General features: G+C 43.4%; 1 protein-coding gene across 5 annotated transcripts in view; it reads left to right on the plus strand.

Moving 5' to 3' along the window:
* Nucleotides 1-3,068: 3,068 nt before the first annotated feature.
* Nucleotides 3,069-14,594, plus strand: part of FBXL16 (F-box and leucine rich repeat protein 16) — a 73,432-nt gene continuing 61,906 nt past the window's right edge. Inside the window, exons 1-2 of one of the 5 annotated variants that reach the window (XM_075830730.1) lie at nucleotides 3,069-3,117; nucleotides 9,241-9,321. In XM_075830730.1, coding sequence (XP_075686845.1) covers nucleotides 9,241-9,321 — 81 coding nt within the window. In that variant the 5' untranslated portion in view covers nucleotides 3,069-3,117. Of the gene's footprint in view, nucleotides 3,937-9,239; nucleotides 9,322-14,594 lie in introns of those variants that run through there. The other 4 variants (XM_075830727.1, XM_075830728.1, XM_075830729.1 and 1 more) reach the window with 4 other exon arrangements.

The raw sequence follows: 14,594 nt of genomic DNA on the forward strand, positions 1-14,594 counted from the left end.
ACAAGAAACCTACAATGAACTTAACTTTTATTTACTTAAACTTAAAAAATAGTATTTAATTGTGACCAGAAATAATAACAAATTAGCACTGCTGGAGCTTCAGAGTTCACATTACGGTCCGTGTATATTATGTGTGAAAGGTTTCTAGTCCTAGAAAGTCCCTATAGAATTATATAGGTCGGACTTATGCCAAAAGTGTATTCTTTTGTCATACGTTAGGCTGGTTGACATCCGGATACCTCTTCTTAGGCTGTGTTCGTGTCACATTTAACACCTGCATTCAGCGTATACACCGGGAATGTAGCCATAGGCTCCCATTGACCCAACGTATGCCAAAAGAGTGGCATTCATTCAGATGGCATGTGCCGGCATGCCTCTTTTTCAGCTGTATTGAAACGCGTAGTCGACCAAGCTTTTCAATACAGAGGCCCAAAAAAAATTTGATTTAACCGCGACGTATGAATCGACACGTTCACAGATATATTACACTTAGGCTGCACTGACTCTAGACATCCACAAGATGGCGCTGATCCTTTGAGTGTAATCGAGCCCAGATCATTATACTAAGGCTACCTCCGCCCTGTCACAATAGGACCAGAGCCATCAATGAGTACGATTTAGAAGCTGGACCTGACCTAGCCCTGCTCTCACAGCTGAGGGTTTGTTACAATGCATCAGAGCTATCAGCCTGGAGAACAGGAGAGAGATTTGTTGCTGGAGCTCATAGACCATGGCCTAGACTGGATGCTATTGTAACAACAAGAGCTACACAAAAATATATATTTTATTTTTTTTTGATGGGTTTTATGAACAGAGGTGAAATCCAGCAGCGAGACGTCCGTTATGTAATCAGAATGAGATTATTACCAGAAAGGAAGTAAGAAAACGCACAGCAGAAGATTTATTTGCACGTTCTGCTGCTCGTCACGCACTGAGACGAGAGATTCGTGGTGAGTCAGACGGGTCGTGACGCTCACAATACAGGGGGACCCCAGGTGGGAGCAGGAAATAGGAAGGCTGTTCATCAGACGTCTGTCACCTGTGCCGCCTCACCCCGCAACCAGATGGGATCATCAATTCATGCGAGCCAAGCGCTGGATCCGTGTAGTGACAGAAATCCCACACTTAAATGCCACCAACATTCAGACTATGTTCAGACTATGTATTTCTTAAAGGACCACTCCACTAGGTACATGTATACATGAATGTAATCAGCGTCACTCAAAAAATAAGTGAACAGTAAAAATAAAATAAAAAATCACACCAAAAAGCCTTGTTTTTTTATGGTTCTAGATTCCGGACCGTGATGCTTTATAATAAGGTGCCGCATTCAAGTTTGTCCAAGACCGGGCGACTTCCACCAGGCGGAGAGGACAGTCTTTTCTTCTCCAGGGCAGTGCCAACCGTCATGGGCACCACAAAATGTGAGGGATAACATTTGGTCTACACAAGGGGGTACAGATCCGCCATAATCACCCTCAGGACTGCACCAGACACTCCAAGTCAACTATTAAACAATAATAATAATTAATAACATTTCTTCCGTCTATTCCACCAAAAATACCTGTAGCACTTTTATTATTGTCTTTCATTTAGCCAAATCGATCGGCTGGATTAAAGGAAACTCCAAGAAGCTGCAGCGACACCGGTCATGACCTGCCGTGATCCAGTTATTGTAACTGACTAAGCCGGAGAGAAGACTGGTCCGAGCCTGAGGTGTAACATGAAGCTCCTGCGCCCCAATGCAAAATCTGTTGTGTGCCCCCCAACTACCGCATGGCCTTCATAATACTGGTGTCCTCTTATGTGGCCATTGGGCGCTCTCAGGACCGGGTAAGACTGCGACCTCTGCACCCCCTAAATCTTCAACTCCGTCCCAGCACAAGATGTAAGTGGAGATTTTGTGGGGGCACCTGGGGCAAGCATTTTATGGGTCACCTGAGGCTGATACATATGGTGGCCTCTGTGGCTGCGACTTAGGAGGAAATCTGAGCAAGGCACTTTATGGGGGCATCTGTGGGGGGCACTAATGGAGGCATCGGAGAAGGCACTTTATGGAGGCACCAATGGAGGCATCAGAGAAGGCACTTTATGGGGGCATCTGTGGGGAGCACCAATGGAGGTATCGGAGAAGGCACTTTATGGAGGCATCTGTGGGGGGCACCAATGGAGGTATCGGAGAAGGCACTTTATGGAGGCATCTGTGGGGGGCACTAAAGGAGGCATCGGAGAAGGCACTTTATGGGGGCATCTGTGGGGGGCACTAAAGGAGGCATCGGAGAAGGCACTTTATGGGGGCATCTGTGGGGGGCACTAAAGGAGGCATCGGAGAAGGCACTCTATGGGGGCATCTGTGGGGGGCACCAATGGAGGCATCGGGGAAGGCAATTTGTGGCAGCATCTGCGTGGGACTTATGTGGGCATCCAATGCAGTCACTTAACCGAGCACCTAATTGTGATATCAGTACCAGTCACTTCACGTGGGCATCTAAGGAAGAGACATTACACAGTGTATTTGTGGTAGGTTGTCATGGGGGGCATACCCGTGATAATGATAATTGGAAATAAATGTCCACTTTAAAATCCGCAAAGTGAAATAAATGTATTTATTTATTTTTGCCTGGAGTTCCCCTTTATTCCAATTTTTACCATTTGTTCATCAAAACCTTTTCAGCATGAGCGCTACAATGCTGTCGTTTATTGATATGAAGCGACACACGGTAAATAGTGATATAGTAATGCACCAAAAAGTCTCCAAAAGGTCCTTCTTTATCGTGCACTGTCTCCATGGAAACCTCTTCAGATTATCAGACTATTCATTGTATCATGTGATACTAAGTCTATGACTGTATCATTTTAATACAAAGTTTTTATAAAATATTCAGAATCAGCCAAACAGAGAATATTCCGCCAACAAAAAAATTTCATTTCCTTCCATTAAAAAGATGAGCAAATTGGCTGCTGCCCACAATAAACATGGCCACCGCGCTCTATTCTCTCCTGTTCGTTCATTGGCCGATTCACCGGAAATCGTCATAACATCTGCGGAAGACACTTCCGCCCTCAGTGACCGGCTGCCGGCATTGTGTTTCTGCTCAGCGACGGCCGCATGAATACGTGCGTCACTGTGACGTCATTGCGCTCTGACTCTTTATGGAGGGGGTCACCCAGCCGCAGGCAGTGCGGGGGGAGGAGGATTGGTTTGTCTTTTACTTGTAGATGTCATAACACAGACAGCTGGTGGAGAACTACAAGTCCCAGCGTTATGAGGAAGGCCTAGCTCAATGTGGTGTAACCCTTTAATGCTATTTTGTAGAAATATATTATTACCGGGTCACGTGACGTTCTGGTAATTGCACAGTTTTTAATCTGGAATGTCTGATAATCCGGCACCTATTGCTCTTATAACTGCTGGATTATAGGACTTCTACTGCACACGCTGGGTCACAATTATCTTGTCACGTGGCGACCTGCAGAAATGCAGCGAAACACGACTCGCGAGAAATCGAAACTTAACGGATTTCTTGCGACTGTCGTATCACGGTCACAGCAACCATGCCGGTCGCAACGCAGCCACGGTTTCATTACCGCGATATTTGCCCGCGTGACTTGTTTCGTGGCTGAATTTGCCGTGTTACCCTGGCGTAACGGTGGCCCATGTGATGTCTGTGGTTGGTGCCCTGCCTGCTCCGTGACCAGCTGATTGTTGCATCGTAGTGGGCACCCCGGGCATCCTGCCCAACCCCATCATTGTAACTATTCATGCCTACAGCTGACTCTGGATGGGCCTGATCGCAAGAGCTGACAATTATCTACACGTCGTTGCTGCCCGTCCCATTGTTGGCAGGACCCCAAGGGCACAGCCTGGCATTGTCATGTTTATCAACCAGTACAGCCCGCTGCTGATCCCGGGGATCGTAAAGTGCGCAGCGGCCGGTAATATTCTGTTCTGTCTCTATTGATTCCACTATGATAAAGGCTCAGAACAGCCCCCGGGGGGCACTGTATCCAGACACGGGCACACAATGCCACCCCATGAGGCATGGCACAGAAAAGCCGGGATTAACAGTGTGAATAATTAATGAATGATAAAGTGGCCACAATTCGGATTCTCTGACGACCTTCACCTGGTGATGATTACCCGTGTCATGGAAATGGCACCGACTGTGTAATACACCAAGACGACACCTCACCAATACCGAAGAGACGCTCCGTCCACATGTCTCACCTGCTCTCCAGTAATGTCCGCCTGCCAGGGGCCTGTGTGCCAACATATAACTTACACAGATACAGTAAATACTGCACAATTCTAGTCTGTGGCGCCGCACAGCGCAGAATACTGATGTACATATATTGTATAGATTGTACTTATACATAGGGGGCAGTATTAGGGTATGTTCACACGAGGTCATTACGTCCGTAATTGACGGACGTATTTCGGCCGCAAGTCCTGGATCGAACACACTGCAGGGAGCATCATAGTTATGTACGATGCTAGGAGTCCCTGCCTCTCTGCAGGACAACTGTCCCGTAGTGTAATCATGTTTTCAGTACAGGACAGTAGTTCCACGGAGAGGCAGGGACTCCTAGCATCGTACATAACTATGATGCTAGGAGCCCGGCTCCCTTCACTGTGTTCGGTCCGGGACTTGCGGCCGAAATACGTTCCTTCCATTACGGACGTAATGACCTCGTGGAACATACCCTCAGGGTATGTTCACACGGCCAAATTTCAGACGTATACGAGGCGTATTATGCCTCGTTTTACGTCTGAAAATATGGCTACATTACGTCGGCAAACATCTGCCCATTCATTTGAATGGGTTTGCCGACGTACTGTGCAGACGACCTGTTATTTACGAGTCGTCGTTTGACAGCTGTCAAACGACGACCCGTAAATTTACTGCCTCGGCAAAGAAGTGCAGGGCACTTCTTTGCCACGTAATTTGAGCCGTTCTTCATTGAAATCAATGAAGCACGGCTCAAGGTTTACGAGCGTCTCAGACGCCTCGTAAATTACGAGGAGGAGCTTTTACGTGTGAAACGAGGCAGCTGTTAACAGTCTGTCTTTTCACACGTAACTGCCTCTCAGCGTGTGAACATACCCTTATAGTAGTTATATTCTTGTATATAGGGAGCAGTATTATAGTAGTTATATTCTTGTATATAGGAGCAGTATTATAGTAGTTATATTCTTGTATATAGGGGGCAGTATTATAGTAGTTATATTCTTGTATATAGGGGGCAGTATTATAGTAGTTATATTCTTGTATATAGGGAGCAGTATTATAGTAGTTATATTCTTGTATATAGGAGCAGTATTATAGTAGTTATATTCTTGTATATAGGAGCAGTATTATAGTAGTTATATTCTTGTATATAGGGGGCAGTATTATAGTAGTTATATTCTTGTATATAGGAGCAGTATTATAGTAGTTATATTCCTGTATATAGGAGCAGTATTATAGTAGTTATATTCTTGTATATAGGGGGCAGTATTATAGTAGTTATATTCTTGTATATAGGGGGCAGTATTATAGTAGTTATATTCTTGTATATAGGAGCAGTATTATAGTAGTTATATTCTTGTATATAGGGAGCAGTATTATAGTAGTTATATTCTTGTATATAGGAGCAGTATTATAGTAGTTATATTCTTGTATATAGGGGGCAGTATTATAGTAGTTAAATTCTTGTATATAGGAGGCAGTATTATAGTAGTTATATTCTTGTATATAGGAGCAGTATTATAGTAGTTATATTCTTGTATATAGGGGGTAGTATTATAGTAGTTATATTCTTGTATATAGGGGCAGTATTATAGTAGTTATATTCTTGTATATAGGGGGCAGTATTATAGTAGTTATATTCTTGTATATAGGGGCAGTATTATAGTAGTTATATTCTTGTATATAGGGGCAGTATTATAGTAGTTATATTCTTGTATATAGGGGGTAGTATTATAGTAGTTATATTCCTGTATATAGGGGGTAGTATTATAGTAGTTATATTCCTGTATATAGGGGCAGTATTATAGTAGTTATATTCTTGTATATAGGGAGCAGTATTATAGTAGTTATATTCTTGTATATAGGAGCAGTATTATAGTAGTTATATTCTTGTATATAGGGGCAGTATTATAGTAGTTATATTCTTGTATATAGGGGCAGTATTATAGTAGTTATATTCTTGTATATAGGGGGTAGTATTATAGTAGTTATATTCCTGTATATAGGGGGTAGTATTATAGTAGTTATATTCCTGTATATAGGGGCAGTATTATAGTAGTTATATTCTTGTATATAGGAGCAGTATTATAGTAGTTATAGTCTTGTATATAGGGAGCAGTGTTATAGTCTTGTATATAGGAGCAGTATTATAGTAGTTATATTCTTGTATATAGTGGCAGTATTATAGTAGATATATTCTTGTATATAGGGGCAGTATTATAGTAGATATATTCTTGTATATAGTGGCAGTATTATAGTAGATATATTCTTGTATATAGTGGCAGTATTATAGTAGATATATTCTTGTATATAGTGGCAGTATTATAGTAGTTATATTCTTGTATATAGGAGCAGTATTATAGTAGTTATATTCTTGTATATAGGAGCAGTATTATAGTAGATATATTCTTGTATATAGTGGCAGTATTATAGTAGATATATTCTTGTATATAGTGGCAGTATTATAGTAGTTATATTCTTGTATATAGGGGCAGTATTATAGTAGTTATATTCTTGTATATAGGAGCAGTATTATAGTAGTTATATTCTTGTATATAGGAGCAGTATTATAGTAGTTATATTCTTGTATATAGGGGCAGTATTATAGTAGTTATATTCTTGTATATAGGAGGCAGTATTATAGTAGTTATATTCTTGTATATAGGGGGCAGTATTATAGTAGTTATATTCTTGTATATAGGAGCAGTATTATAGTAGTTATATTCTTGTATATAGGGGGCAGTATTATAGTAGTTATATTCTTGTATATAGGAGCAGTATTATAGTAGTTATATTCTTGTATATAGGGGAAGTATTATAGTAGTTATATTCTTGTATATAGGGGGCAGTATTATAGTAGTTATATTCTTGTATATAGGAGCAGTATTATAGTAGTTATATTCTTGTATATAGGAGCAGTATTATAGTAGTTATATTCTTGTATATAGGAGCAGTATTATAGTAGTTATATTCTTGTATATAGGGGCAGTATTATAGTAGTTATATTCTTGTATATAGGGGGCAGTATTATAGTAGTTATATTCTTGTATATAGTGGCAGTATTATAGTAGTTATATTCTTGTATATAGGGGCAGTATTATAGTAGTTATATTCTTGTATATAGGGGGCAGTATTATAGTAGTTATATTCTTGTATATAGGAGCAGTATTATAGTAGTTATATTCTTGTATATAGGAGCAGTATTATAGTAGTTATATTCTTGTATATAGAGGGCAGTATTATAATAGTTATATTCTTGTATATAGGGGCAGTATTATAGTCGTTATATTCTTGTATATAGGAGCAGTATTATAGTAGTTATATTCTTGTATATAGGGGCAGTGTTATAGTAGTTATATTCTTGTATATAGGGGCAGTGTTATAGTAGTTATATTCTTGTATATAGGGGCAGTGTTATGGTAGTTATATTATTGTATATAGGGGCAGTATTATAGTAGTTATATTCTTGTATATAGGAGCAGTATTATAGTAGTTATATTCTTGTATATAGGGGCAGTATTATAGTAGTTATATTCCTGTATATAGGGGCAGTATTATAGTAGTTATATTCTTGTATATAGGGGCAGTATTATAGTAGTTATATTCCTGTATATAGGGGCAGTATTATAGTAGTTATATTCTTGTATATAGGGGCAGTATTATAGTAGTTATATTCTTGTATATAGGGGGCAGTATTATAGTAGTTATATTCTTGTATATAGGGGGCAGTATTATAGTAGTTATATTCTTGTATATAGGGGGCAGTATTATAGTAGTTATATTCTTGTATAGAGGGGGCAGTATTATAGTAGTTATATTCTTGTATATAGGAGCAGTATTATAGTAGTTATATTCTTGTATATAGGAGCAGTATTATAGTAGTTATATTCTTGTATATAGTGGTAGAATTATAGTAGTTATATTCTTGTATATAGGGGGCAGTATTATAGTAGTTATATTCTTGTATATAGGGGTAGTATTATAGTAGTTATATTCTTGTATATAGGAGCGGTATTATAGTCGTTATATTCCTGTATATAGGGGCAGTAGTATAGTATTTATATTCTTGTGTATAGGGGGCAGTATTATAGTAGTTATATTCTTGTATATAGGAGCGGTATTATAGTCGTTATATTCCTGTATATAGGGGCAGTAGTATAGTATTTATATTCTTGTGTATAGGGGGCAGTATTCTAGTAGATGTTTTTTTGTTCATAGGGGGTAGTATTAGGTTTAGGGTAATATGTTCTCCGTGCTGGGCCATGATAAATGGTACATTCAGAATTAAAAATATACTGATTTATTAGAGTCTCCGTTATAACGCATTGTTAAATTATATCTCAGGACTTGTTTTGGGGGAACCATCTTTTTACAATACCCTGGGGCCCGGGCTCTGCCCTGTCTTTATAATTTTCTCTTCTCTGTCAGGGTGACATCCAGGGTGTGACAGTGTTGTGTATCTCGGCCGTCTGCTCTCTCCATGGGGTCCTGCTTAGTCTTTCCTCAGGCTGATCATTATCGGGGAAGATTGTCCTAGATACAGGACATCGGACCCTTAGAGATGGGAAATCTTACAAGCTCGGTGATGGCCCATGTGGCTGCTTAGACCCAGCACGGCTGCTTGATGCGTCATCGCCATCATCTCATTTAGATTATAAGCCGTAGTGACCGGGGTCCTGTCCCCATTAACCTCCTTAATAGCAGAAATCATAATGGGGCCGTTATTGGTCATGGTGAACACCACATTCCCCTCTCGGGGGTAAGATGTAGCATTGCTTGCTCTTGTTCTCATGGGCGGTGTGACCATTTGGCGGAGACGTGTTCACACCATGCATGGAGATGAGACCCAACCTGTGCTGGCACCCTTGTCCCCATGCCCCCCCCCTTGTGTAGGTCCCTGCCACATTTGGAGCATTCGCATAGTCCACACAATAATGGCTTCCTGCGCTGTAAGGACTTTCATCTCCAGGTCTTAGAATAACATTACAATTTCTTTATTTCCTTCTTACAGATGAGGCTTCTCTGCGGTGCGGCTCTGGAGCGTCCCCTCTGCCAGTCATACACATACCATGATTGGTCAACCCAATGCCAGGTCAGTGACATTGGCGCCGTCTCCCATCTTTCCGGTGTGACTGGTGATGGGTGATCTTGGGACGTTACTTTAGACAGCCTTGAGTTATAGGGGGACCCAATCGAGAATCTTTAATCGTCGAGAGAATAGAAAACCCACTCAATTTCCAGTTTATGTGAGTCCTTGAGTCATTCAAAAGTTTTTGCAGACATTTATTAAATATATCTGTTTACGGGAAAGCTGGGTGATAACTAGCAAATAACGATACTACTGCCCCCACGGGGGTTGTCATCCAGCTTTCCCAGACTCTTGAACAATGTATTTGGCTAGCTAAGCAGTGATATGGTGGCAGGCAGTGGGGAAGCTGTAATGGTGACTAATGTGGCTGCCACACAACTTTACCGTGGCCATATTGGTTTAGTACTTTGGGAAAGGTGGGTAACAACTCCTGTGGATGTGCTTATTGTCTCCATAATGGTTCAGCGATAGACGGGTGACAACTTCTTTGGGTGCTATAATGGTGGCGAGATTGGTTCAGGGCCCTAGGAAAGCTGGGTGACAATACTTGTGGTCATCATATTGGGAAACTCTGGGAAAGCTAGGTGATCGATTTTGGGGGTGGCAGTGGCTATGTTAATTCAGGATCTTAGGAAAGCTGGGTGACTACTCCTGTGGGAGACATGACTTCCTACATAATGGTTCAGGACTCTGGGAAAGCTGGGTGACCTCTCTGGTGGGAGCCCTGACTTCCTACATAATGGTTCAGGACTCTGGGAAAGCTGGGTGACTGCTCTGATGAGAGCCCTGACTTCCTACATAATGGTTCAGGACTATGGGAAAGCTGGGTGACCTCTCTGGTGGAAGCCCTGACTTCCTACATAATAATTCAGGACTCTGGGAAAGCAGGGTGACCGCTCTGGTGGGAGCCCTGACTTCCTACTTAATGGTTCAGGACTCTGGGAAAGCTGGGTGACCTCTCTGGTGGAAGCCCTGACTTCCTACATAATGGTTCAGGACTCTGGGAAAGCTGGGTGACCGCTCTGGTGGAAGCCCTGACTTCCTATTTAATGGTTCAGGACTCTGGGAAAGCTGGGTGACTGCTCTGGTGGGAGCCCTGACTTCCTACATAATGGTTCAGGACTATGGGAAAGCTGGATGACCGTTCTGGTGAGAGCCCTGACTTCCTACATAATGGTTCAGGACTCTGGGAAAGCTGGTTGACCGCTCTGGGGGGAGCCCTGACTTCCTATATAACGATTCAGGACTCTGGGAAAGCTGGGTGACCGCTCTGGTGGGAGCCCTGAATTCCTACATAATGGTTCAGGACTCTGGGAAAGCTGGGTGACCGCTCTGGTGGAAGCCCTGACTTCCTACATAATGGTTCAGGACTCTGGGAAAGCTGGGTAACCTCTCTGGTGGGAGCCCTGACTTCCTACATAATGGTTCAGGACTCTGGGAAAGCTGGGTGACCGTTCTGGTGGGAGCCCTGACTTCCTACGTAATGGTACAGGACCCTGGGAAAGCTGGGTAACCTCTCTGGTGGGAGCCCTGACTTCCTACATAATGGTTCAGGACTCTGGGAAAGCTGGTTGACCGTTCTGGTGGGAGCCCTGACTTCCTACATAATGGTACAGGACCCTGGGAAAGCTGGGTAACCTCTCTGGTGGGAGCCCTGACTTCCTACATAATGGTTCAGGACTCTGGGAAAGCTGGGTGACAACGCCTGTGTCAGCAGAAATGTCGGCCATATTGTTTGGTACTTGATTATAAGGACTCTGGGAAAGCTTGGTCACCGCTCTGGTGGAAGCCCTGACTTCCTACATAATGGTTCAGGACTCTGGGAAAGCTGGTTGACCGTTCTGGTGAGAGCCCTGACTTTCTACATAATGGTACAGGACCCTGGGAAAGCTGGGTGACCTCTCTGGTGGGAGCCCTGACTTCCTACATAATGGTTCAGGACTCTGGGAAAGCTGGGTGACTACTCCTGTGGGAGACATGACTTCCTACATAATGGTTCAGGACTCTGGGAAAGCTGGGTGACCTCTCTGGTGGGAGCCCTGACTTCCTACATAATGGTTCAGGACTCTGGGAAAGCTGGGTGACCTCTCTGGTGGGAGCCCTGACTTCCTACATAATGGTTCAGGACTCTGGGAAAGCTGGGTGACCTCTCTGGTGGGAGCCCTGACTTCCTACATAATGGTACAGGACTCTGGGAAAGCTGGGTGACTGCTCTGGTGGGAGCCCTGACTTCCTACATAATGGTACAGGACCCTGGGAAAGCTGGGTGACCTCTCTGGTGGGAGCCCTGACTTCCTACATAATCGTTCAGGACTCTGGGAAAGCTGGGTAACCTCTCTGGTGGGAGCCCTGACTTCATACATAATGGTACAGGACTCTGGGAAAGCTGGGTGACTGCTCTGGTGGGAGCCCTGACTTCCTACATAATGGTACAGGACCCTGGGAAAGCTGGGTGACCGCTCTGGTGGGAGCCCTGACTTCCTACATAATCGTTCAGGACTCTGGGAAAGCTGGGTGACAACGCCTGTGTCAGCAGAAATGTCGGCCATATTGTTTGGTACTTGATTATAAGGAATACATCACACAGTATCCCCGACTTTCCTCTCCTCGCCGTCATCTGTATTTATTCTGTTAGTTCCTCTCTCATTCTCTTCACTTCCACCGCCGATTACGCTGGGGGGTAACACATGGATCCCGTCCAAACTGCGCACGGCGGCGGATTTCCATAAGAAACAGACGAGAAGATTTCATGGCTGATGTTTATTTAACGCTCCGCTGATAGGTGGAAAACCGTACCGGCGCTGCGCTGACGTGACCTCCGATCAGGAGGCCGCGGCGGCAGAGGAAGGGTTAAAGCCGTGCCCTGATTGCCGCTAACAACCTGTATATATTATAGAGCGCTTTTATTTGTCCTTAGAAGCTTCCTCCGCGAGAGGCCCCCCGCTCATGTCTATAAATAGATGCAGACGCTCTCCCCTCTCCCCCACTCCCCCTCTCTCTTCATCCAGGGAGCTGCGAAAAATATCCCGTTGCCAAGCGACGACTGTTACTGGGGGAGACGGCCATTGCTAGGCGACGGTGGTTGCCAGGCGACAGCAGGGGCCTGTCTCATCCGCAGTGCAGTTGGACTGAACATGCCTGTCCAAGGGTGGGATGATGATGATGATGATGATGATGAGGAGGATGATGTCAGGTGTCTCCCCTAATATTTAGCAAATTAGATTCTATCTGTATGAACCACGACCAGACACCGAGTGAGAGAGAGAAATAATGGTGATAGATAGATAGGAGAGAGATATGAGAGAGATATGAGAGAGAGATATGAGAGAGAGATATGAGAGAGCGAGAGCTATGAGAGAGCGAGAGCTATGAGAGAGCGAGAGCTATGAGAGAGAGAGCTATGAGAGAGAGAGAGCGAAAGATATGAGAGAGAGATATATGAGAGAGAGAGATATGAGAGAGAGAGAGAGATATGAGAGAGAGAGAGCTATGAGAGAGAGCTATGAGAGAGAGATATGAGAGAGAGATATGAGAGAGATATATGAGAGAGAGAGCTATGAGAGAGAGAGAGAGCTATGAGAGAGAGAGATGAGAGAGCTATGAGAGAGATATATGAGAGAGAGAGCTATGAGAGAGAGAGAGCTATGAGAGAGAGAGATGAGAGAGCTATGAGAGAGAGAGAGCGAAAGATATGAGATAGAGAGATATGAGAGAGATATGAGAGAGAGATATGAGAGAGACAGGAGATAGATGATAGATAGATAAATTTCATGATATCTTTTTATATTATAGTGAGAGATTTTGTGTTAACATTATATTTTGCGCTTTCTTCCTGGACGTTCTCAATTTTTTTTTGTGTCTGATATACTGTTATGTGATTTGTTCGATAATCCAGAATATATAATAATCTGGCGATTCAGGTATGACAGATTAACATAATATATAGTGTAAACTTTATTCAGGATTTTTTAGTGCCTAAAGCCGACTATCCATGGCTCGCTCTACCTTTATTATGAGCTGTTCTTATCTTTCTCTGTGGAAAATATTTCCAATTCTTGCAAAAATGTTACTAAAACGAGTCTGGACTCCATGTTAATACATTTTCCTGCACTGATACATTGTAACAAACTATCGGGACAGGAGAGAGATTTGCGCTACTGATGTGTTTACCTCACAGAGGATTTTCGGGACTAGATACATTGTAACGAACGTTCAGTTCTGAATAAAACTCAAAACGACTAGACGAGAATTGCGTCTTAAAGGGGTGTTACGTAAAATAAAATCTCTACCAGACACATGAAATAACTCGCAGCACCCCTTATTCCTTCACTATTCTAACAATTATCTTTTGTCTCCCCCCCCCCCCCCCCATGTCACCAATGCAAAATCGAAATGTCCATCTTCTGTCCACCATCTTGATTGAAGATATTACTGCCTCCAGTCAGTAGCTCTGGTTACTTCATGCCCCATGATGCCATACCCGGGCATCACATAAGGTGGAGTGGCCAGATCACATCTGCCAGAAACTATAGTTCTGTAAATCTCTTCAAAACGTGAACCGGATGCTGGGGGGCCACAGATGCAGATGTGAGGCCCAGGAGAGGCTGCAGACTGTGCCCTGTGCAGCAGCATGCATGTCATGGGCAGTGAGCAAATTCCATTCATATTGACTATGATGGGCTGACAATGGAGACCTACATCAATGTCTTAAATGAAGGTGCTGAGGCTGCCACATCCTTTTTCCAAATAGCATCACTCCCGACGCCCCCCAGATTCTTCATTCTAGGCATCAGTGGGGGTGCCACTGGTCGGACCACCACTGATCAGACATTGATCGCTTCACATATCCGTATGGTGGGGAAACCCATTACTTTAGCAAGTGCGATGTTCCAAACGCCAACCTCCCAGAATCCTCTGCTTCATCTTGGCTGAGTATTATTGATACAATGGATTGCACATACTTGATGACAATAACAATTGGGTGGGGTAAAGGGAGAGCGGGGTGCGTGCAGAGCGGGAAAGCGTGTCGTGTGAGCATGTTTCTATTTTCGGCCTGGCTTCCTCCTCCCATTACCTTACACTAGAGAAACCTGATCAGACTCTTAAATAATCCAGCAGGGAACAGAAAGAGACGGACACAGAGCAGAGGGCTGATACAGGGTGCCACCTGCACAGGAGCGCTTCTAGTGACAATCCACCCGCTCCATGTGGAAAGAAGATAAAATGATATATAACACAGCATGGTCGGTTTACATTTTGTATTCACTTAAAAGGAA

This window comes from Rhinoderma darwinii, chromosome 6 (assembly GCF_050947455.1).
Source record: "Rhinoderma darwinii isolate aRhiDar2 chromosome 6, aRhiDar2.hap1, whole genome shotgun sequence".
Classification (NCBI taxonomy): domain Eukaryota; kingdom Metazoa; phylum Chordata; class Amphibia; order Anura; family Rhinodermatidae; genus Rhinoderma; species Rhinoderma darwinii.